Source organism: Phyllostomus discolor, chromosome 3 (genome assembly GCF_004126475.2).
Source record: "Phyllostomus discolor isolate MPI-MPIP mPhyDis1 chromosome 3, mPhyDis1.pri.v3, whole genome shotgun sequence".
Taxonomy (NCBI): domain Eukaryota; kingdom Metazoa; phylum Chordata; class Mammalia; order Chiroptera; family Phyllostomidae; genus Phyllostomus; species Phyllostomus discolor.
The window spans coordinates 57675890-57701973 of NC_040905.2; the positions used below are offsets into that span (position 1 = coordinate 57675890).

The 26084-nt window shown below is 40.6% G+C and overlaps 1 protein-coding gene across 1 annotated transcript in view; it reads left to right on the top strand.

Moving 5' to 3' along the window:
• The first annotated feature begins 11210 nt into the window (after positions 1 to 11210).
• The window catches only part of ADGRV1 (adhesion G protein-coupled receptor V1), a 507196-nt gene continuing 492322 nt past the window's right edge, over positions 11211 to 26084 (top strand). Inside the window, 1 exon segment of the mRNA XM_036020532.1 lies at positions 11211 to 11331. Coding sequence (XP_035876425.1) covers positions 11310 to 11331 — 22 coding nt within the window. The 5' untranslated portion in view covers positions 11211 to 11309.

Genomic DNA, 26084 nt, shown 5'->3' on the forward strand with positions numbered 1-26084 from the left:
CAGCCCCCACCACAGAACTGCCATCGATGAACTGAGTGAGGTCAGCATTGGGGGGTGGAATGTCAGACGCCCTGTCTGGGGGCTGCCCAAGAAAGTCAAAAGCTTCGAGACAAGAGTGAGTGGGTTCAGTATCGATGGTAGGCGCTGGTAAGAGGGTGACTGGGTTGAGCCAAGGGGAGAGGCTAAGGGATAAAGTGGTGCTCTCTATACACAGAAGGTGCAGCTCTTGGAGGCGTGAAGGGCTCAGTAGTGAGAGGGCCTGGTGTGAGAGTAGATCAGTGAGGCGGTGGGGCAAGAAAACGATTACCACCTGGCAGAGAATCAGCTTGAGGACCACCTTGCCTAACTCTGCGGCACTACCCAGGGCATGGAGACATGGGTGCCACCCCCGTAAGGTTGGATCCAGCTGCTTGGAGAGGTAAGCAACCGGACAGTAGAAGGGGCCAACAGGAATAATTTAATTTTAATGATTGGACTATATGATTAATTAATTCATAGACGGTATTAGGTGAAGAGTTAACATAAGTGAAAGGCGTTAAGGGGTAAAATAGAAAGCTACTTATCAGACTTAGGAGTAGCCCTGTGGAAGAGGAGCTTGGGGTCCTCTGCCTGTGCACCAGAGCAGGTAGGGTCATCCTGCTGTCTGAGTTGTCTTCTTTCTGAACAGGAACTTGAGGTCTTCTACTGGCTCACAGGTATATGTGGAGTCTGAATTCCTCTGCTGGTCTGAGGAATGATCTGGATCAACAGGAGCTGGCTTTACCCTACAAATATGAACCCAACCATGCCCAGGAAAGAGCAGAGCTGCTGTTTGGTAGCAGGTGGTGTAAGCTCGGCAATTGCTTTTATTCTTTCTGGTGACAGCTGCCTAGATCCTGGAGTTAAGATGTATCCTAAATAGTTTACTCTTTGCTTGGAAGTTTGGGCCTTTTTCTTAGAGACTCAATATCCCCGGCCCCCAAGGAAGTTCAGAGTTAGGATAGTGTTGCCATCTGAGGCTTCCTTCGAGGGGCTACAGATTAAGATATCGTCTACATACTGTAAGACTGCTCTTTCTTGTAGCTGTAAATCTCTTACATCCTTCTCTAAGACTTTGGCAAATAGATGGGGGATGTTTCTAAAACCTGTGGTAGTACTGTCCAGGTATACTGTTGATGGGCCATTGTTTTGGGGTCTGTCCACTCAAATGCAAACAGGTACTGGGAATCTGGGTGGACAGGGATACAAACGAATGCATGTTTTTAAGTCTAAGACTGTATACCATTGAGTATAGTCCGGCACCTGGGTGAGTATAGTATCTGCGCGTTGGCCACAAAGGGGATGAAGGGGACGACAGCCTCATTAATTAATCTTAAGTCTTGGACTAACCGGTACTCCCCTGTGGCACTCCCCTGTGGGGAGGATGGGAGTATTGCAGGGGTATTGACAGGGTACCAGCTGCCCCTGTGTAGTAAACTTCTCTATGATGGGCTGCAGACCCTCTAAAGCCTCCTGCTTGATGGGATATTGTTTCTTGTGGGGATAAACTACCCCAGACTTTAGGCAGATTTGGACTGGTTGGGCAGTACTAGCCCTGCCAGGAACCCCAGAGTTCCAAACTAAGGGATCTATTTCTTGTAAAATCTGCTCTTCGATATTATTTTCTTTCTTGTCTTCACAAGCTAGCATTATTATAAGGACCTTACCTGGGACCTCCTGAAACTTCAAAATAGCTCCTAGTCCAGCCAAGAGGTATCATCCTAGCAATGGTATAGGGCATTATGGAAGAATCAGAAAAGAATGCTTAAAAATTTGGCTTTCATTGACAAGTGATAGGGGGCGTGTAAAAACAAGTCTTAGATTTTCCTTCGACCACCATAATGCTTCTTGAGTTAGAAGAGGGAGGACCAGTGTATGAATTAAGGACAGAGTAAGTGGCCCCAGTATCAACAAGAAAATTAATTTTCTTACCTGCCACATCAAGAGTCACCTGGGGTTCTTCCTTAGAGATCAAGATTCTGGTGTAGGCTGGGGCCTACCTGCTCCCCGGGCACCCTCAGTCCTCAAGTGCTGCCATGGCCATAGGAGATGACCCCTTTCCACTCTGGGAATGGGGGCAGTTGCCCTTCCAGTGCCAGGAATCAAGGTTTGTTCCTTTGCACTTGGGACATGGCCCTGGGGGTGGCTTAGTGCATTCTTTTGCCCAGTGTCCAGGGCATTTGCACTTAAAGCACATTTGATCCTTGTGCCCTCCACATCTTTGTGGCTTTCCCAGGTTACCTTGAGATGGCTGGCTATAGCCAATGTTGCCACTAAAAGCTAATGCAAGTAGCTTGGCCTGTCTCTCCTCTAAGTCTCGATTGATAAAAGCTGAGAAGGCACATCCATCAGCTGTGCCAAAGGGGTTTGGGGCCCCATTTGTAATTTCTGAAGTTTCTTACAAATATCAGGGGCTGACTGGGTTATAAAGTGTTGACCTATTAATACCTGTCTCTCTGGAGATGATGGGTCTATATTAGTGTATTTCTGAAAAGCCTCTACCAGTCTGTTGCAGAAGAGTGCAGGGTTCTCTTCCCTTCCTTGTGTTATTTCCTTAACCTTATCATAATTCACTGGCTTTTTGACACAGGCCCTCATTCCAGCCAATAAACACTGTATCATGATGGATTTACTTCTGTTTCCTCCTGGTGTATTATAGTCCCAGTTGGGCTCATGATCTGGGACAGCCTCGGCTGCAGGCCTTGAATTACTGGGGTCTTCAGTATGCAATTGATTTGCATGTTTGCGGGCCCCTTCCCAAACTAGTTGCTTTTTTTTTTTTTGAGAGCGACACGTAGTTAGAACTATGTAAAGGTCTCTCTAGGCCATATCAAAGGCAAGGGTTAAAATATGGAACTTAGTGATGAATCGCCAGGGATCCTCAGAAAAGTTTCCTAGCCTTTCCTTGCACTGCTGCTGGTCAGCTATTGAGAAAGGCATGTGTACCCAAATGACACCTTCTGCTCCCTCCACTTCCCGGAGGGGGGAAGCAAATACGGGAGTCTAGGGGCTCTAGATTAAGGTGGGAGCGAGTGTGTGAGCTGACCAGAGAAGGTCTTCAGAGGGAGGGGGAGAATCTGGCTGAGAGAGGAGGGCCGGGGCTAGATTGGCTATTGGTGGGAGCGGATAAGGAGGTGGAGAAGGAGGGGAAGCAAGATCTTCAGGAGACTCAGAAAAGGAGGAGGGAGGCTCCGGAGCAGTTGGTTTTGGAGATTGTGCAGGCTCAGAATTTCCCTGGGCCAAGAGGACTTCAGCCGTGGAACACCGGGTGCACAAGTCCAGGTGGGAGCACAAAGCCCAGAAGCCCTGAATGTAGGGGACCTCAGACCATTTGCCAGTCCATCTGCAAAAATTATTTAGGTCAGTAAGGGTAATGAAATCAAAAGTGCCTTCAGGAGGCCAGATTTTGCAATTATTGAGCTGATATAATGGCCAGGCCATAGTGGACAGAAAAATCAGCCAGTTTTGTTTGAGGCCAGGCACCCTAGAGGTGAATTAGGGTCTGGTTTGGACCCCTGCCTCCCCATTCCTGGTCCCAAGGACGGATGATCGGTGACCGCAACTCAAGTCACTGACCAAGTCGGACAGAAATGGAGTTCAAGGCCAGGGGACGTCTCCACCCATTCTTGGATCTCGGAGGGAGAACAGTTTTTCCTGGAAGGGCTACCCCCGACGTATCATTATGATTTTACCCCCGACGTATCATTATGATTTTCAGTAGGAGAGCAGCCTCTCTGGTGGATAGAAACCTGGAGTTGGAGTCCAAGGACCAGGAAGTTGAGGGACGGCGGCACTTACCCTGGTTCAGTGTTCGGACTGGTGGGGTGGCCAAGAGGCCTCCCTGAAGAGTAGGGAGAGGAGTGGTCTTCCATAGACAGCAACTCCTCCCAGGTTTTGGCACCAAATGAAAGGTTTTCTTAGGCTCTGCCGAGGAATAAATACTAATTAGCCACAAAGTGAGGCAGTATAAAGCTTTTTATTGGAGTTTGCGCTTATGGGTGAGGTTCTCTGGTCCAGAGAAAGGGGTCCAGAGAAGTTGCCCTGAGCAGGAAGAATGGCGGCGTTTTATTTTGGGTTGGCTCTCTGTGGGAGCTAGGGATTGGTCCGTTGTGAACAAAGCAGCGACATATCATTGGTGGTTCCCCTCATGCCCTGGTGACGTCAGCCATCTCTTCCGGGTTGTAGTTCAGCCACCATGATTGATTGTAGTCTAGCTGCCATTTTGATTGTAGTCCATCCTCCGTTTTGTCCTACCCCATCCATCCTGACACTTTCTCTCTGTCCTGCTATCTTTCTTTACCAATTCTCTTTCCTCTTAGGGGGAGGGCCAGGGAAGGTCAACAAAGCTATTGTCCTAAACAGACATTCAGCCAGTGGAATGAGTTGCCATTCTTTCCTCTCTACTATGGTCTCCAATCTCTACCATAATTCTGGAGGAGAGAGAAAAGCCAGAACCTTCTCCCTGGGCTAACTATGCATGGCTGATTCTTTTTTCCTCTGGGGTGAGAAAAGAGGCAGGTGATTGTCCTATTTTGTCTTTTCATCTTTCTAAAAATCCCTGGAGGCACAGTCTGGTCTCACTGTTTGGCAGCTTGCTTTAGAAATCAGGTACTTGTTGTCTCTTTGGTCCTGACTTGGGCCAGATAGACAGTTCTCAGGGAGCAGAAAATGGCCCATCAGTACCTTGATGATTTTTAATATTGTACAATGTACATAGCAGGTGGATGAGAAATTCCAGTTGGTGTATATTTTGATAATAGTTGTTAGCTAATTTTTTTTGTTTCTTTTTATTTTTGTTTTCAAAGAGGGCAAGGATGAGGAAACTAGAGGCAAATCTATTAAAGGTCGGAATTTTATATCTCTATAATACACAGAGGGACCTAGTGGAACAGGACAGCAAATTCTGCTACAGAGATCTTCAGGACTCACACCTTATCTTTATTCATTTTTTCAGTGAGCTCTGAACTTTTTGTTGGTCTCATGTCCCACTTCTGCTGCCTTAATGCTTCAGAACTTTGATGTCATTCCCTGACACCACTTTGCCATTCACTATCCTGCCAGTGGTGGTCTTTTGGATGGGTTGCTTGGAGCTGCTGTTGTCCAGGGTGCCACCAAGATTGAAGTCCTCTCCTTCTTCCAGCAGGCAGTAGTAAGTGGCAATCTCAGCCTCCAGCTTGACCTTGATGTTCAGCAGGGTCTCATACTCTTGGGCCTGGCACTGCCCCTCTACCCGAGTCTGGGCCAACTCTAACTCCAGGTGTAGCGGTATCCCATTGATCTGGTCCATCTGCATGGCACAGTGCGTCTCCACCTCCCTCAGGTTGTTCTCCTAGCTGGCCTTTACACTTCTCATGGAGTTCAGGTCCATCTGCAAGGACTGGACTGTCCATCTCAGCTCTGTGAGTATCATTTCAGCACCTGCTATCTCAGTGGTCTGAGAGGTGACCACTGTCATGTACTCCTCAATCTGCTGGGACCAGTGCTTGTGTAGCTCCTCTTGGTTCTTCCAAGCCAACTCCTCATACTGTGCCTAGATGTATGATATGATCTTGCTGATGTCCTGAGATTTGGGGCATCCAACTCCACAGTCAACCCAGAGCAGGCAATCTGGTTTTGTAGACCATTTACTTCCCACCTTGTGGTTCTTCTTCAGGAAGAGCAGCTTCTCCTTTAGAGCCTCAGTCTGTTTCCCCAGCAGCAGCCTAGTGATATCAATGTCATCAGTGACCTTTCAGAGCCCATTGATGTCACTCTCCACAGGCTGGCACATGGCCAGCTCTATCTCATATTTTACCTGAAGTCATCAGCATTAAGACACACATTGTCACTCTGAGGAACAATGTGGGCATTGTCCACAGAACTTGCAAAGACCTTGATGACCTTGAAGTAATGCCACCAACCTAGGGTCCAACCTAAAGTCCTTTCTTCTCCAGATATTTCCAGATTTTGCTCTCAAGTCTCCGATTATGCCTCTCCAGGCTCCTCACCCTCTCCAGGTAAGAGGCTAGGCAGTCATTAAGGCATTGCCTGGTCTCTTTCTCACTCTGGATACTCCCTATGCCAGCTAGACCCCCAGTCATCCCCATGGCCAGGCCACCCCCTCCATCTACCACGAGCTGCCCTAGACACTGGTGGAGTGGGACATGCAGATCCAGGAGCCTAAGCCCCTGGCACCTGCGTAGATGCTGGCTGTGCTGCTGGCTGGCTGGTTGCATGAAGCCAGGATCCAGTAGTTTGCTGCTTTCTTATTCATTTTTACATCTCTGAAGCATCATACATTAGTGACACGCAAATGTTTGTGTAGCGAATTTATCGATTTTGGATACTGATACCAAAAAAAGAACCTCCGCCCTGGCTGGTGTGGCTCAGTGGATTGAGCAGGGGCCTGCAAACCAAAGTATTGCTGGTCTGATTATCAGTCAGGGCACACGCCTGGGTGCAGGCCAGGTCCCCAGTAGGGGGTGCTTGAGAGGCAACCACACATTGATCTTTCTCTCCCTCTCTCCTTCCCTTCCCCTCTCTCTAAAAATAAATAAAATCTTTAAAAAAAGAACCTCAGAACTAAAATAACTTTTGCTTCTGCATAGACCAGGGGTCAGCAAACTATGGCCCCTAGGCCATTTCTGGCCACTGCTTGTTTGTAAATAAGTTTTATTGGAACACAGCCATGCTCACCTGTTTGCATATTGTCTTTGGGTGCTATAACACTACAGTGGTAGAGCTGAATAGTTGTGACAGAGACTGCATGGCCTATAAGTCTAAAATATTACTGTCTGGCCCTTTATAGAAAGTTTTTTGACCCCTGGCATAGAGGTTTAAAACTGCCGTTACACATGTTTTCTGTTGAGTGTGAATCAGTCACAGCATGGCTAGCTAGAGTCCAGAGTAATGCGGAGCACCTGGCTGTTTTGTCAGACAGAATAAGAGCAAGTCCCAGGAACCAAAACAGGATGGGTGTGACAGATCCACCAGGGCCAGGAGGAAAGTCATCTTGGTGCAGTCCCGTAATCTTGTCTCTCTCTTCTCCAACCATCATTGTATCTCTCTGGCAGCACTGATGATACTGTTCTTCTGATTATCATGATTTATGTCTTCTTTCCCCTGCTTGATATGTACTACATGAAGGCAGAGATCGAATTTTATCCGTATTCATATTGAGTGTCTAGTGATGCTTCTGGTTAAGTAGGTACTTATAGAAAATATGTAGTGCAACTAGCAGGATTATGGTACTCTCTGAAGAAGAGGCATCTCAAAAGTAGCAGGATTTGAAATATCAGTAAGATTAGTTAGGCAAATAAAACATCACTTTGGAGTAGCACATCCAAGGAAGTGGTAACACTACGGGATAGCTCTGTGTGAGACTGTTCAGGGAATCTCTCAGATTTTCTGAAGCTTTTTATTTCCCAAAGGACCAAAGACATTTTTCATTTTCTGACTCAGGAATAGAATACCAAGCTTAAAGTATCCTCTGTCATTGAATGCATTCTTTGATTCCTTTGCAGTGGGAAATTATTCCTTTTGGCTCACAGACTCTAATTCTGGGTCTAAGAGTGGGGCCTCCTTGTCACTTATTTGTCCCACCACATCATTCATTCAACAAATGTTCAGTGAGCTCCTACCATGTGTCATGTCCTTTGAGAACTTGGATTTCAGCTCTGTTTTTCCACTATGGAGTGCTAAGATGATAAACAGTAAATTTTACTGAGAACTCTACTACATATAGGTGTGCACGGGTAGAGAGCTGGGTGACTGGTAGCCTAGGTAGGTCTGCTCTGAACTTAGGAGTGGGGAGAGAAGGAGGGGTCCAAGTCTGTGGTAAGCTCCTTACAAGTCTTAGTTTTCTTCCTGTCTCAGACCTAGTCCCAAACAGAAGCCGCTGGCAGATAGATTTGGGCACTCTTGAAGTAAGATCCTTCTAACTTTTTGGAGGGAAGGGAAAGTAGATACTGCTCACGTTTGGTTTTGTACCTTTGATGAAATTCCCATATGCCTAAACTTAGATATCTGAGCTCAGAATGTCAAGTATGAGAAATAGTTTTTTCAAGGAACTACAAATATCTTCGGAGAAGATTTATAAGACTTCCTTAGTATGCAAGACTCAATTGGAGAAGGAACAAAAACTGTATGATGTTTTTCTTACAGTTTAAGAAAACTGTTCCTTACTGTGTGAAATTTAGAGTTATTGAATTGATTTAATGAAGATTACTGTAAGGAAAAGGCTTATAATTCATCAGGGCTGCATTTAGGGAGAATTAAGAATTAGGTCAAATTTGCTTTCAGAACTTCCAACTTTTAATACCCTTCTCTCAGCGGCACCTGCCACCTCCCACCTCCAGATGCTCAGTAATCCTCTTTTTGTTTTCCTTAGCAAGCCTGATTTCAAGAACACATTCCTTCTAAGCTATAAGTGACAGGAAAAGTTTAAACTATCTCTGATTTAGGAGTATTTGTACTATAACATGGGATTATGCCATAATTTCTAAGATTGGATCATGAAGTACATTGACTCTGGGAATCTTTTTGGTAAAATAGCCTTTCAGCCTCCTCACAGAACCCTATTATATAGGTCTCTCCCCACCCTCTGCCACACCTTCCTTCATATGCTTTGAGTTTCTATTATATTCTAGAGCCTACCCTCATGGAGCTTTGATTCTTATGGACTAAAAAATAAGGTATTTATTAGGCATAAATGATATAAAAGAAATAAAAGAGGGTAATGGGTAAGAGTGCCCATGGAAGTTATCAGGGAAGACACCCGTGAGGAAGGGCTAGTTGAGCCACCATTCAAATGAAGGATATGATATATCCTTCAGGCATATGAAAACTTCTGGAAATGGCGTACCAGACAGAGGGAAAACTTGTGCAAAAGTTCTGGGGCAGGAATGATTTGACTGTATATTTGAGTGAAAGCAAGAAGGTCAGTGTGATAAGGATACAACCAAAAGAGGGAGACTTCTAAATGAGGCTGGAGAGAAAAAGAGGGACCAAATCATATGGTTCTTTTGGTTCATGTGAGGAATTTGGATTTAAATGCAATGGGTGTTTGTTGAATATTTGCAGCATTTGATAGCATCTACATTACTTCAAATGCCTGTACTAAAAATATCACCTATACTGCTTGCTGTGCTTTTATTCTTAAAGGCAAAATCAACAACTCCCTGGGGAAGCCTTCACCATTCCATAAAATCACTCCCTCCTGGAGTATCTCTAGCATTCTTCAGGATGCTCATTTTTTTTGCTTGGCATATTCTGCTTTTTGGTTCATTATACTTTCACCCAGAGAAAGTGCAAGTTCAGTGAACTGAGGGTTTAGAAATCATAGTTGTACCTACAGTGCCTTCTAGTGTCACCTTGCTTCCTAAACACTCTGTAATAATTGCTAATGAATGACTTAGGTACTTGAGGTAGCTTTGTGAAAGTACCTGCTGAGTAAGTCCAGTTACGGAGCATGCGCTTAACCACGGACTTGGGGAAATGGTGATTAAAACAGAATAATTTGTTGATAGACACTGATTTTGTCAGGGTCTTAAAAATTAAAAGTAACATTGAGCCACAAATAAGCCTTTAAGCACACTAATAATACCATAAAACTGTGGATTGAACACAGATTTTAGCAAAACATTAAAATAATCTAGAGGCTGTAAATCAACAGGCTAAACTTGTGTTTACAATAAAAAATGTAAGGCATCATTTTTCTAATACTATTTTTTCCACTTTCACATTATCACTACTTGAATAACTGATTCAGTATTTTGACTTGTAAATTGTCTCAAGTTTCAGTTTCTCTACAGCAGGATATAGTAAGTACATCTGTAATTACTCTTTCAATGTGCCCCAGAGATTTACAGCTTCTAGATGGAGTTCCACCTTTGTAGTTGAGCCTCATAGGAAAGCTGTTCAATCTCCTTGATCATTTAGGTTGCTCTTCTCACTACCTGTTTTGACACCTTGAAGTACAGTATTTGAATTCCCAGTTTCTGTAACAAAACCCTTTGGCCTGAATACCTTTTTCTTTGATGCCCATATGTTTGTGACTGTTGCAGCTTAAGATTAGGCATTCAGCAACAGCCCCCCATAATGCTGTATTAGTACACCTGGATGGCTGTTTGCAACTCCAAATAACTATCTAGTTATTCCTAGTCTTAGGAAGTGTGCCACATGCTTTGCATTTGTAATTAGGTGACTCAGGACCAGGACCTGGTCTTGCTTCTACCTTTGACTGAACCAAGCAGTCGCTCGTATTTTCATTTTTACCTACATAGAATCAGAGTTTAGGTATTGTACTGCTATTTGCTAATCTTTAATCTCCCTTCTGGTTTTGAAACTTCTTAAAATGCTGCAAGTGTTTTAAACATCTCTGGTGCAGATAGGAATTTGCACGTTGCAGATGATATGGTGTGACCTTGGAGACTTTACTGTTATGCCCTGGGAATAATTGACAACATTTGTTGAGGATTTACTACGTGACAGGTGTAAAGAGCACTTCATACACATCTCATTCATATATCCTTTTAACAGTCGTATGAGGCAGGAATTAACAACACTATTTTATAAATGAGGAGACATACCTTACCAGATAAGCGTATGTGGGAGTAGATTCCTCATTTCCACGATTTCATCAATTTATGTGCAAATTCTAATGAGGTAAACATTCCAGGGGCGCTTCAACGTTAAAAGAAATGTGCTTAGGAACGAACAAGATTCAGTAAGTGGGTTTTCTCCCCGGAAAGAGAACCAAGAATTGCTTACAGGGTGGAGTTCCCTGATGTCTAAGTGAGCGGATTCCTTGTGCCGAAGAAGGGCGGGATGGGGGGGGGGGGGGGGGGGGGGAACACCAAAAAGTTTAGTCGAAGGAAAGCGCTCAGTGCACGACGCACTTTTCGCCAGGGGTGCGCCAGCAGAGGCTAGACTTGGGCATTCCTACGCGCAAGCAGGTCAGCCTTGGCGCCGGGTTGCTGGAATAGTCCATTAGGGATGGTCAAAGCAGGGTGTTCCCGACGGCGGAGCGCAGACCTGGCTGCCCGCTGAGCAGACGAGGGTGCACTGCCTTGGGCGACCACCCCCGCTCCACTGGTCAGGTGAGCGCAGCCAGGGGAGTCGCTAGTCCTATTGGAGCAGACACAACATGGAGGGGGAGGAGGTTGGAGAAGGGATAAAGGGGTGGATGGAGCCACTATCCTGACCCTTAGCGAGAGAAAGAATAAGTATCCCCTGCGCAGCGTGGGGACACGAGCAAGAGAAAGAGCAAGGGTGTGAAGGGAGAACCACCGGGGACCTCAGAGAGCGCTCGGATGTCGGTATCCCCGGGGCCAGGTAGGCTTTGACGGAGAAGCGTGCTGCCAGCATCCCGATGCCCCAGGAGAGCATTGCAGCTTCAGTAGTGGCGTGGGATCGCTTCACCGCACCTGTTGCTGGAGGTGGGAGAGGGCTTCGGGAGGCAGGCGCGCCCCGGGCGCAGCGGGCTGCGGCTAACGGGGCAGGACTGCCAGAGTCCACTCTTTCCACGGCTGCGGCTGTGCGGAGAGCGTGGCGTTCCAGCCACCCGCCCCTTCCAAGGCTGCTTAATCTCAAAGAAGGCAAGAAGTGAGTGAGCGGAGGAAAAAGTTTCCTTTCTTCTTTTGTTTGGAACCCGAACCCTAGCTCTAATTTTAAAAAGTCTGCTTGGAAAATTGCTAACCCTAAACGGCGCGCCATAGGTAATAATAATGAGAAGGTTGAGATAAACTTGAGTCTTATATCCAACATAACCTCTGCGCCGAAATACTTTGAGTGAAGTTTATTGATCTCAGGGGGTTTGGAATTAATGTCTTAAACTATTTTAAAATTGATTTTCCCCCTTAAAACTAGAACAGCAATTATGGCAGTATTCATCAGGGGAAAGAAAACTCCCTGTAACTTTTGTTTTAAAGTAACTCTTTACATTTCACAGAATTCACAACCTTTGAAAAGTGTGTGTAATGTGTTTATATATAAGCTGCACACTTTTTAAAAGAAATTACTGATATCAGATCTTAAGGGTGCATAGTTACTTACAAGTAGAATAAAGCTAAAAAAATGGCTTAACTAATATATATCGTTATTTAAACATTCTTGCTAAAGAGTTATTACCTTAAATTTACTAAAGTGCTTTTCTCCTCCCCTTTGTGTGTCATTTATCTAAAAGGCTAGAAAGAACAACAACAAAAAAGAAAAGTCATTAAGAGAAGAAGAAATGATGTTCTAGTCAGAATACAAATGAAAACCAGCAATTTTGGGGAGCCACTTTCCTAGGCTACAAGGGATTGCCAAACACACTCTGAAAACATGTTATAATAAAATATACTAAATGCATAGATATGCTATTAACTTACAGTGACTTTGGACACCCATACTCTGGCTTTTAGTTTCCTCATTTATAAAGTGAAGGGACTGGACTAGGTGATTGAAAAAACTTGTTTTGGCTAGAAATGATATGTTCTAAGATTATAACTTTAAAAAAGTAACCAAAATGTATACACTAAAAAAAAATTATGACTGAATCCTATGTCCATGGTATTTTCCTGATAAATGACATCAGCCGTCATCCTGTATTGAATGCCTGCTGTGTAACAGATTCTGAGAAATGCTTTACATAGATTAGTTTATTTAACACAACACCACAGTAAATTAAATAGTATCCCAATTTACACATAATGACTCTGAGGAGTGGAAACTTTATGCTCCTCGTCCTAAATTCCTCGGTTAGTAAGAGTTGGATCGTGGGTTTTTTCCCTGAGTGCACTGAGCATCTACACTATACTGAATGTGATGACTAAAGGCTGAAACCACCTGTAAACACCAGCTGAGAAATAATTGTAGACTAAAATGTAAGTCCATAATGGAGTGGAGGTAAATTATGGAATAACACTGAATCTTGATATCATCAGATATAGAAGTGATCTGTCAACATTTATTATATTTTCATAACAATTATAGTGTTTTAAAAATATGTATTGATTTTTAGAAAGTGATTAAGAGAGGCATCGATTTATTGTTCCACTTACTTGTGCATTTATTGGTTGCTTCTTGTATGTGTCCCGACTGGAGATCAAACCCGCAACTTTGGTGTATCTGGATCATACTCGAACCAACTGAGCTACACAGCCAGGACAACAATTGTAGTTTTAGGCTGTACATATATTGATCAGATACTGAATGCCAATTGCATTCATTGTCAGAAAATTGTAACATGAGATATATTTGGAATACAAATGATTTTATTGTAATACAAAGAATTATAACAAATAATGTGGGAAGGCAGAGGCTAATGTCAAGCAAAAGTATTTCGGATAGCTTTCTGCTTAGAGGTGCCCTTGCCACAGCTACACCCAAAGAAAATGAGGAGTCACAGCAGAATTAGCTGTGACTAAACCCTTTTGTTCATATTCCCATGATAAATGATAATAGCATGCCTCACTTACTGAATGTCCACTCTGCCAGGAATTCTACTGGGCCTTTTAAATAGACTAACTTTATATTTAATCATCAAACACTATTACTGTGATTTGTAGGTAAAGAAACTGGCTGGACCCTCAAAGAAAATAAATTGTGCCTTTGATTAAGTGTGTGATCCTTTATTGTTCAGAAATTCATAGGCTGTGAACACAACATTGAAATCCTTAAGCACTGGAGGAGACTTTGAGCCAAAATTAGACCAACCCCTTTATTTTATATTTGGGAAAACTGAAAGCTAAAAAAATTAAGAGACCTATTTATATTCTATTTTTCCATTCATGATTTTAGTTATGTATGCCGTCCCATAAACTAGTAAGTGACAAGTATATTAGCAGGTTAACTAGGTCATTAAATGTTTGATTTATTGCCACTCACCCAAATGCTGCCTTCTGCCCTTTTTGTATAGCTGTCCTACTTTTATTGAAAATTCTAGAGTTGTCCCAATTAGGATACAAAATCTTTGAGGACAGTGACTGTATTATATATTTCTCTAGTATCTCTAGGATTTAACAAAGTGGTTCATATATTGAATAATGGCTTTGCTACCTGCTTATCTGTGACAAGTCATTATTTTATGCACGGGGTCCAACATCTGCTCAGTGGAAGCACTATGCCATCACCACTTTCACCTCGTGGAGAAAACAATTAGACAGTTTACAATTTATATTGCACTCCTTAGATGATGACTGTTTGATTTGATTATAAATGTAAATGTAATGTGTTGTCATAGAGATGGATGGACATTTCCCTGATTTTGTGGGAAAAGTCACACAGTTAAATATTACACACAGCTGAGTATTTCTCTCTCTCTCTCTCTCTCTCTCTGACTTGGAAATAACTTTTTTTCTGGTTGTAAAAATAACACAAAGTCACGTAGGAAATTCAAATAGTACAGGGAAAAAAAAAGGAAAATCATCAGGAACTTCACTGTCAGGTTTTGGTAAACATCCAACTGGAGAGGTATCTTTCTTCCTTTAACTCTTGCTGAATCGGACTGAGAGCTGAATTATTTATTGAAACCATTTACAGTTTAAAGCTCTATTTAGTTTTAGTACTCTATCACTTCCAGGAGCTCAAACTTCATATAATAAAAACATTTACTAAAAAATGAAAACATACTACTAATAAAGTGGACTCTTTCTCTCAGGCACAATGAAGTGGTATAGAAAGTTGATTTCCCCATGTGTGCATGTCTATTTTTTTTCTTCACAAGGCAGGGCTTGGGGGACAAGGGGCATGCGCTTGTGTATGGGGGATTCCCCAATAAGCCAGGATGTCAGGCCACACAGGAAGCCAGCACCTGTGCTCTGTTGCCCTGATAGAGGTGTGGCAGAGGAGGAGAAGGGTGGAGCTGGGACACAGGAGGTAGTAATAGGACAAAGGCTGTGTTTTCTGATTCCATTGTGACACACTAGACACTTTAAAATGTTCCAGACCAAATCCCTCCCCCAGCCTCTGGGCAGGTGGTCATGGGCTTTTCTGGTGCAGTCAGGCATAAGTCTGCTGTAGCTCAAAATGAGAGCAGGATGCCAATAGGGCATTTCTCATTCATTTATTCAGGATTCTAATAAATCCGAATGGACCTCCTTTCATATCAATGGGGAAATTTGCTGTTGGAATAGTTGTTCATAAATGAGTTTTGAACCAATATAAAATCACTAGGTATAAAGAGGCTGGGGTCTCTTTGAAAAAGGCAATGATAGCTCTTTCATAGGCATTTGAATGTAATTACAGTGAAAATATTCATGTTTTAAAGATTTTATTATAAAGAAATTATTTTAATTTCATAAATTTGTTATTCAAAATTCCTTTTCCCTAGGCACGTTTTCTTAATTTGCACTGTATATTTGGGCATAGAATTCTTTCATGCTTTAACTTTATTAGGGGCTTAACAGGGCTTAAATCCAACCATCTGTTCACATCTTGGCACATCAGCACATTGGAGGTGCTGGTAGGGGCTACATAAATTTCCCACATTTTAAGGGTTAGGGAATGAGCTACCTTTATGAATAGATTTCAAATGATTCTCAGGAAGACAATAGTGCCAAAGTAGAGTGAAAATGCATTGTATTCTTTGAAGCACAAGGTCCCCTGTCTGCCTTTAGTTTTGCTGAAAGGCAATTAGCATTTCAACTAGCCAATTTGGTTACATGCAACGAAGTACTTGGGTTTATAATTTGCAGTTTTCTGTCTGAGGCTGTTGAGCTCTGGCTCTTAGGTAATCCTCTCCAAGTAGGCTTCTCTCCAGCACAGTTATTGTTGCTGGTCTTAAATAACTAATCAACAGAGTTTTCCTTGCCTTCAACTATAGGGTGCCATAGAGCAAGGAAAATGAAATGCCAAGCTAATAAGGAGATGATTGTAATTATTAAATAGTCTTATTGAAATGTGGCACAGGTTGAAAGATACAGAATAGTTTCAAATAAAATGCAGCTTTAAAAAGGCATTGTGTGGCACTCTTAATAGTTTATTTCTGCATGCAGAATACACAATAAACAGAAGGCATATATATATATATATATATTGGAATTAAGCTCACTCAAAATTAACAAGAAGGAGCAATTCTTAATTATTTATATTGACTTTGCTCTCTTTCTGCAAGAAAGAATTCTATGGGGAATACATGTAAAAGAATAATTTCTTTCTTAAGTATTATAACAAATGAACAAGTGCTCTCAGGCATATTGTGGAAGTAATTCAAGGGTTTGTACTTGTGTGCTAATTGAAAATAAGATTTTGTTAGCTTCTTTAGTCATGAATTCTGATAATTAGGTAATATTAATGTACTTCATGTATACACTTAGACACCTCTAAAGGAACCACTGTATGTTATAATCCTTTTGTCAGAATAATTGGAATGACATTATCCTTTAATCCGTGGGGCAGTAATTCAGTTTAGCTCCTCTCTCAAGCAACAATGTTTTTCAAAGTTGTACTTATGCATTTATTTGGAAGTAAAATAATATATTTTTTATTTTTCAAATGTTTAATTGAAAGAAGGAACAATATGGAGAAGTATTTTAGATACAAGTCTTGCGAATGAACAATGTAGTTTTGAGAATATACAGGGTTCAGCAGAAGTAATGCCTGCTTGAGTGTGGTTGGTAGGGTAATAATATGGGTGTAATAATTTATAGCTTTAATTTGAACTTTTCACCTAAAATGTCATATGGTGTACTTGAGTGTGATATTGTTATGTTACAGAATTACATGTTTACGATTTTGTAATGAAAGATGTTGTAATAAAAAAGGGGCATTATTTGTGCTGGACCCTGTATATAAAATAATTGCATTGCCTTCTATACTTTCAATTTGTGATATTAAAAGAAGCCATATCTGCAGCTACAGTTAGAACAATTTGTATATTATTCACCTAAGTTTAATAGCATTGATGAGCATGAATGAAACAAAGAAGGCTTACCTGACCTCTGGCAGACTAGTCAGCTAAGGATGGAAAGTGTTCTTGGAAAAAGTGGTACTTGATCTGGTCTTTGAAGAATGGTGAAGGAGAAGAAGTAGGGAGAGGTAGAGAGAAGGCCCTGGGGAATAGCTAGGATCAAAGGAGCAGAGGTAACAGTCAGCTAGATAAGTTGTCCCAGATATACCTAAGATCAACTTGACTGGAACTGTTGAAAGTAAAGAAAGAGATGGCTGCAAGTATGGGGTGAGTTTTAATTTTTTTTTAAAAATGAGACATAATTCACTTAGCAAAGAAAAGTACCATCTTTGAAAGTGATTTTGAGTGGTATTTAATATATTTACAAAGTTGTGTAAATGTCACCACTTTCTATTCCAGAATATTTTTATCACTGCAAAAAGAAATCACCAATCAGCTTTCACTCCCTATGTCTTCTCCACCTCCCTTTCCCTGGCGACAAATCTGCTTTCTGTCCCTACAGATGTGCATGATCTGGACATTTCATGTAAATGGAATCATATAGTAGATGGCCTTTTGTTTCTACCTTCTTTCACTTACCATAATGTTTTCAAGGTTCGTTAGGTTGTAGCATGTATCACTACTTTATTTTTTATGGTTGAATAATACCTCCTTATATGAATATTTTGTTTACTCATTCATCAGTTTATGAACATTTGGTCTATTTCCACTTTTGGACTATTATATTATGGATATTTTATGCAGGTTTTTGTGTTTTTAGTTCTCTTGGTTCTATATCTAGGAAAGAAATTATAGGATCAATAGGAAGGGTGGATAAAAGAGGGAGGATGCATTTATTTATTTATTTTAATTATATTTTATTGATTATGCTATTATACTTGTCCCAAATTTTCCCCATTTACCCCCCTCTACCCAGCATCCCTTACTCCCTGAGGCAATCCCCCCACCATTGTTCATCTTCATTGGTCATGCGTATAAGTTCTTTGCCTACTCCATTTCCTATACTATACTTTACATCACTGTAGCTATTCTGTGACTACTGATTTGTACTTCTTAATCCCTTCACCTCTTTACCCATTCCCCTACACCGCCCTCCCATCTGGCAACCATCAAAATGCTCTCAGTATCCATGATCTATCTTGTTCTTCTTTTTGCTTAGTTTTAATTTTTAGATTCAGTTTTGATAGACATGTATTTTTTGCCATCTCAGTGTTCATAGTTTTGATCTTCTTTTTCTTAAATAAGTCCCTTTAACATTTCATATAATAATGATTTGGTGATGATGAATTCCTTTAGTTTTTTCTTGTCTGGGAAGCTCTTTATCTGTCATTGGATTCTAAATGATAGCTTTGCTGGGTAGAGTAGTCTTGGCTGTAGGTCCCTGCTTTTCATGACTTTGAACATTTGTTGCCACTCCCTTCTAGCCTGAAAAGTTTCTTTGAGAAGTCAGCTGACAGTCTTATGGGAACTCCACCCTGTGGGTAACTAACTGCCTTTCTCTTGCTGCATTTAAGATTATTTATCTTTAACTTTTGGCATTTTAATTACGATGTGTCTTGGACTGGGCCTCTTTGCAACTATCTTGTTTGGGACTCTCTGTGCTTCCTGGACTTGCATATCTATTTCTTTTACCAAATTAGGTAAGTTTTCTTTTATTATTTTATCAAATAGATTTCCAATTTGTTGCTTGCTCTTTTCTCCTTCTGGAACCTCTCTGATGTGAATGTTAGAACACTTGAAGTTGTCCCAGAGACTGCTTACATTATACTTCTGTTTTTTTTTTAATTCTTTTCTCTTCTTGTTGTTCTGATTCATTGTTTTTTGTTTCCTCATGTTACAAATCATTGATTTGATTCTTGGCTTCATCTGCCCTATTTTTGTTTCCCTGAAAATTGTTCTTCATTTTAATTAGTGTGTACTTTGTTTCTGATAAGATCTTCTTTATGCTTCTGAGGTCCTCACTAAGTTCCTTGAGCATCCTGATAACCAGTGTTTTGAACTCTGCATCTGATATATTGCTTATCTCCATTTCATTTAGCTCTTTTTCTGATGCAGACACCAGCCCGCAGTGTCCATGTCATTATGAATGAAATGAGACATTCACATGAACTACTGAGTCCAGTGGAGGAAAAGAGACAGCCTGGCTTTTCTCTCAAGGGGAGCAAAAGCCTTGGGCCTTGCCGTGACTGGCCTTTATTAGGTTTCCTGGCACATTACATGATGGTCCTCATTTACTATGCACAGGTTCATTTTAGGTGGTTACCTTTTACAGAAAACAAAGGAGCCAGTGCTGCTAATCACATCACAGAAGAGGGATATTTGCAAATGAAAAGGCAAAAGTGGTTGAACTGGTTACACCCATCCTTGGAAGGTTTAGCATGGATTTTAGGGAGTTACTTTGCAGTAAATGTCCTCAATTCAGGGTGAGGGACTTTTTTTAGCAAGAGTAACATTCAAAGTGGCCTAGGCACATTGCAGGCCTGATTCCCCATGGGAGAACCTATCCGTGGGTGTGGGTCCTGTGCATCTCTGAGTGGGAGGTGAGCCCACACCACACAGAACGGTCTCCTACATTTTTCTTGAGTTTTGATCTGTCCTTTCATTTGGGGCACGTTTCTTTGTGTCCTCATTTTGGCAGCCTCCCTGTGTTTGTTTCTATGTATTAGGTAGAGCTGCTGTGACTCACTATCTTGGTAGTGTGGCCTAATGTAGTAGGTGTCTTGAAGGGTCCAGTGCACAGGCTCCCCTATCACCCAAGCTGCATACTCAGGGTGCACTCTTTGTGTGGGCTGAGTATACCCTCCTCTTGTAGTTGAGCCTTGATTGCTATTGGCAGATCAATGGGAGGAAGGGTTTTCTTAGGCCAGTCAGTTGCAAGGACTGGCTGTGACCACTCACCACCAATCTCTGCCATCCCTGGAGGATCAGCTGTGCAGGGGCAGGGTGGTGGTGTTCTGATGTAGTCTGTAGCTGTCCACTGGGTGCACACACTCTGGGATTTCCTGGTTAGTGCAGGTGAAGGTCAGACCTCACCTGTGTTCTGCCTAGGGCCACCCAGCATGAGCTGTAAAGCAATCTGAGATGGCTACTACTTGTGCTGGGCTTGCAGGTTCCCTGGTGAAGCCAATCTGTGAATCTATGCTGGCTGCTGCTAGTACTGGGCCTGGGGCCACTTAGCAAGAGGCACAGGGGCTGGGGACTTACTGAAGCCAACTGTTGCTTGTTTAATGGGATTTAGGAAGTTATAAAGCATGAGCCTAGACTAGCCATTCATATCAAAAAGTCACAGGTAAATCTGTTTCATCCAGTAAGCATTACTTTGAAAAACTTCATTATAATAAAAACATTTCTAAACCTCAGACAGGACTTCACTTTTTAAAAAAAATTTGTTAACCAAAATTATAAATAATTAGAGATAATCTTTGAATAACAGTCTAAAGCTATTTGATAATTGCAAGGCCGTTTTACATAATTTTCAGTACCTTTTTTAGATAAAGTCAGCCAACTTTGGAAATTGTTTTTGTTTTTAGGTGACGAAGTCAGTACTGTGTCTACTACTTGAGACCTTGGAATTGTATAATTAATGTAATTTCCAGAAGCTGTTTTAGCCTGCAGGGGATTTTACATCATCCTCTTTTTATTTCTAATATTTATGGGTGATATTAATTTTGGGGTTGGCCATTTATTCATTGATTGTGTACTGATACATTCTGTCATGGACTTGAAAAGCACACTGAGCTGGTGTCCTTTATGTTCATATTTTATTATAGCTACTGACCTCAACATTTGTTTAGATGGTATAGTGATTTGTAATGATATTTTAAAATCTCAATGATTTCATGGCACCATATGTTTAGAAATCCCTGCCCTACTCTTCCAGGCAGCCAATACCTTTTCCCGCCCTCCCCTGGCTCCCTTCTTTCAACATAGGAGATGAATATGACCATGGATAGGATTAGGCTTCTGTTTTTGTTAAATCATGTCAGCCACAATTAAATCTATACTGACAACAAATTACCTTGCAAATGGAAAATCACTGTGGGTGTGAAATTGTACATATGTCCAATCTCATTACATCATCAAGTATTAGGTATAGGGTTGTTCTACTCACTAGACTATGCTATCCAGTAGCCTGTGTTGCCAGCAAGAGGCTGTTTGATTAAAGAGAAAAGAGAATAAATATGTGTACTTTTCATTTAATAGCATTTTTATGTGATAGAATGTATAGATATAATGACTTTTTAAAATTATTTTGCCTATATGACTATTAGCAAGATTTCTTTGTTAATGGAGAATATTAATATAGTAATGTATTTAGATTTTAAAAACCAATTCAAAAGAATTTATGCACCCCTATGTTCATAGCAGTATTATTTACAATAGCCAAGTGCTGGAAATAGCCTAAGTGCCCATCAGTAAATGAATGGATCAAGAAACTATGGCACATTCATAAAATGAAATACTATGCAGCAGAAAGAAAGAAGGAACTCCTGTCCTTTGTGATAGCATGGATGGAACTGGAGAGCAGTATGCTAAGTGAAATAAGCCAGACAGTGAAAGACAAATACCATATGATCTCACCTATAAGTGGACCATAATCAGCAAAACAAACAAATAAGCAAAATAGGACCAGAGACTTGGAAATAAAGAATAAACGGATGGTGACCAAAAGGGAGGGGAAGGGAGATAATGGGGGAAAGAAGGGGAAAGGTCATGCAAAGGAATATGAATAGAGGACTCTATAGGAGACCATTCTGCATGGCGTGGGCCCAGCTCCCACTCAGAAAGCCCAGTGGAAAGCGAGGTCCAATGCACAGGACCCATACCCATGGATAGGTTCTCCCGTGGGGAATCAGGCCTGCATTGTACCTAGGCTACCTTGAGACTTGCTTTTTGCTAAAACTCCCTCACCCTGAATTGAGGCAGCAAATATTTACTGCATATCTTTAAAGTAACTTTCTAAAATCTATGCTAAGCCTTCCCAGGATGAGTGTAACCAGTTCAACCACTTTTCCCTTTGCATTTGCAAATATCCCTCTTCTGTAATGTGATTAGTGGCATCCTCTCCTTTGTTTTCTGTAAAAGGTAACCACCTAAAGCAAACCTGTGCATAGTAAATAAGGATCATCCTCAATGTAATATGACCAGAAAAGCAATAAAGGTAAGGGTGGGGCACTCTCCCCTTGAGAGAGTGACCGTGCCATCCCATTTCCTCCACAGGACTCAATAGTCTGTGTGAATTTGTCTTGTATCTCATCCACAATGCCTCGGACACTGCTGGCCAGTGACCACATCAGGATTCATGGGCATGGACAATGTGGGCAGGATTGACTGTGGGAGTGGGGTGGGGGCAGGGTAGTGGGTGAGCACTGGGGAAAAAGGCGGGACACTGTAACAACTGTAACCGAACAACAATAAATAAAAAAGTAAAAATTTTTCAATTATAATCGACATTCAATATCATTGTGTATTAGTTTTAGGTGTACAGCACCTAGTGTGCTGTACAGCACCATAGTGTTTAGACCATTATATAATTTATCAAGTGATCATCCTGTTAATTCTAGTATCCACCTGGCACCGTACATAGTTATTACAAAATTATTAACTGTATTTCATATGCTCTATTTTACATTCCCATGACTGTTTTATAACTACCAATTTGTGCTTCTTAAGCCCTTTACCTTTTCACTCAGCCCCCACTATCCCACACCAATGTGGAAATCCTGAGTTTGTTCTCTGTATACATGAGTCTGTTTCTGTTATGCTTGCTACTTTCTTTTGTTCTTTAAATTGCACATATAAGTGAAATCATATGGTAGTTGTCTTTCTTTGACTCATTTCACTTAGCTAATACACTCTAGGTGCATCCATGCTGTTACAAATGCAAGATTTGATTCTCTTTATAGCCAAATAATATTCCATTGTATATATGTACAGCTTTTTTATCCACTTGTCTATTGATGGGTATTTGGGTTGTTTCCAAGTCTTGGCTGTTGCAGACAATGCTGCAATGACCATAGGGGTGCATATATGCTTCTGAATTAGTATTTCAGGATTTTTCAGATATATACCTAGAAGTCAAGTTCCTGGGTTCATAAGGAAGTTTCATTTTTAATTATTTGAGGAATCTTCATACTGCTGTCCATAGTGGCTAAACTAGTCTGCATTCCTACCAACAGTGCATGAGGGTTCCTTTTTATCCACATTCTCACCATCACTTGTTTGTTGATTTATTGATGATGGCCATTCTGACAGGTATAAGGTGGTATCACATTGCGGTGGTAATTTGTGTTTCTTTGATGATTAGTGTCATCGAGCATCTTTTTATATGTCTATTGGCCATCTGTATGTCCTGTTTGGAGAAGTGTCTATTCAGGTCCTTTGCTGATTTTTTAACTGGATTGTTTGCTTTTTTGGTGTTGAATTGTGTTGAGTTGTATGAGTTCTTTATAAATTTTGGATATTAACCCCATATTTGATGTATCATGGGCAGATGTGTTCTCCCATTCAGTAGGTTATCTTTTCATTTGTTGATGGTTTTCTTTGCTGTGTAAAAATTTTTAGTTTGATGTTGTCCTATTTGTTTATTATTTCTTTTGTTTCCCTTGCTTGAGTTGATGTATCAGCCAAATATCAGAGAGTTTATTGCTTATGTTTTCTTCTAGGAGTTTTATGGTTTTGAGTCTTACATTTAATTGTTTAATCCATTTTGAGTTTATTCTTGCATATGGTGTAAGAAAGTGGTCTATTTTCCTTTTTTTCCCATGTACCTGTCCAGTTTTTTCTTAACACCATTTATTGGATAGACTGTCTTAAAGCCATTGTATGTTGTTGCCTCTTTTGTCATAGATTAATTGACCATATAGAGTAGATTTATTTCTGGGCTCTTTATTCTGTGATCTATGTGCCTTTGAACTATGTGTCTGTTTTTATTGCAGCACTATGCTGTTTTAGTTACTGTAGTCTTGCAGATAGTTTGATACCAGGTGGCATGATTCCTCCAACTTTGTTTTTCTTTCTCAAGATTACTATGCCTTTTGGAGGTCTCATCCATATACATTTTTGCATTATTCATTCTAGTTCTGTGAAGAATGATATTGGTACTTTCATAAGGATTGTGTTGAATCTACAGATTGCTTTGGATAGTATGGACATTTCAATGATGTAATTTTTCCTATCCACAAGCATGGTTTGTATATACTTTCATTTATTTTTGTCTTCTTTAGTTTTTTTTCCAATGTCTTTGAATTTTCTGAATACAGGTATTTTACCTCCTTGCTTAAATTTATGCCTAGGTATTTTATTTTATTTTTGATGTAGTTGAAAATGGGACTGTTTTCTTAGTTTCTCTTTCTGATAGTTCATTATTGGTGGATAAAAATGAAACTGAGTTCTGGATATTTATTCTGTATCCTGCTACTTTACTGAATACATTTATCAGTTGAAATAGTTTTATAGTGAAATCCTTTGGGTTCTTTACATGTAGTATTATGTCATCTGTAAACAGTGACGGTTTTATTCCTTTTCAATTTGGATGCCTTTTATTTCTTCTTCTTATCTGATTGCTGTGACTAGGCCTTCTAGTACTATGTTAAATAAGAATGGCAAAATAAGAAGTGGACATCCTTGTCTTGTTCCTGATCTTACGGGAAATTCTTTTTGCTTTTCCCCATTGAATATGATATTAACTATGGGTTTGTCCTATGTGGCCTTTATTATTTTCAAATATGTTCCCTCTATTTCCAGTTGGCTGAGAGTTTTTATCATAAATGGGTGCTGGATTTTGCCAAATGCTTTTGTCTGCATGTATTGATATGATCATATGATTTTTACCCTTTACTCTGTATATGTGATGTATCATGTTAATTGGTATGCACATGTTAATACCAACCTTGCATCCCAGGAATAAATTCCTCTTGATAGTGGTGTATGGTTTTTCTAATGTATTGCTGCATTTGGTTTGCTAATATTTGTTGAGGATTTTTGCACCTTTGTTCATCAGGAATATTGAACTATACTTTTTAAAAAATGTCTTTGGTTTTGGAATCAGGATAATGACTGGTCTTGTAAAATGAGCTTGAGAGTCTTCACTCCTCTCGCATTTTTTAGAATAGTTTGAGAAGGATAAGTGGTAATTCTTCTTTGAATGTTTGGTAAAGTTCATCTGTGAAGCAGTTAAATGCAGGATTTTGTTTGTTGGGACTTTTTGATTACTGATTCTATTTTGTTGGTGTAATTGGTCTGTTCAGATTTTCTGTTTCTTCTTACTTCTGTCTGGGCAGATTGTTTCTAGGCATTTATCCATTTCTTCCAGATTGTCCAATTTTTGACATATGGTTGTAATATTGTTTTTCAATGTTTCATTTTTCAATATATTTTCTTTTTTAAAAATTTTACTTTAATTGTTGTTCAAATACAATTTTCTATCTTTTACTCCCATCCCAGCCCACCCACCCAGTCCTCCCCTGTTTGTAATATTTTAAATAATTATTTGTATTTGTGTGGTGTCAGTTGTTCTCTTTTTTCATTTTTGATTGTCTTTATTTTGGTTCTCTCTCACTTTTCTTTGATGAGTTTGTTTAAAGGTTTATCAACCCTGTTTATCTTTTCAAAGAAGCAGCTCTTGGTTTCATTGATCCTTTGTATTTTTTTAAGACTCTATTTTGTTGATTTTTGCCCTGATCTTTAACATCAATGTGTGGTTGCCCCTCCTGTGCCCCCTACTGGGGACCTGGCTGGAAAACCAGACATATGCCCTTACTGGGAATTGAACCAAAGACCCTGTGGTTTATAGGCCCATACACAATCCACTGAGCTTCACCAGCCAGGGCTAATATCCTTTTTTAACTCACTTTGGTTTTATTTGTTGTTCTTTTTCTAGCTCCTTTAAGTGTAAAGTTAAATTGTTTATTTGAGCTCTTTCTTGTTTCTTGAGGTTGGCCTGTAATGCTATGAATATTCCTGTTAGTACTGCTTTCACTGTGTTCAGTAGATTTTGTGTTTGGTGTTTTCATTCTCATTTGTCTCAAGGTATCTTATAATGTTTTCCTTGAACTCTTTGTTAACCCATTCACTGTTTAGTAACATGTTATTTAGCCTCCATGTGTTTGTGGTCTTGTTTTTTTCTTGTAATTGATTGCTAATTTCATACCATTGTGGTCAGAGAAGATGCTTGATGATTCTTCTTAATCAATCA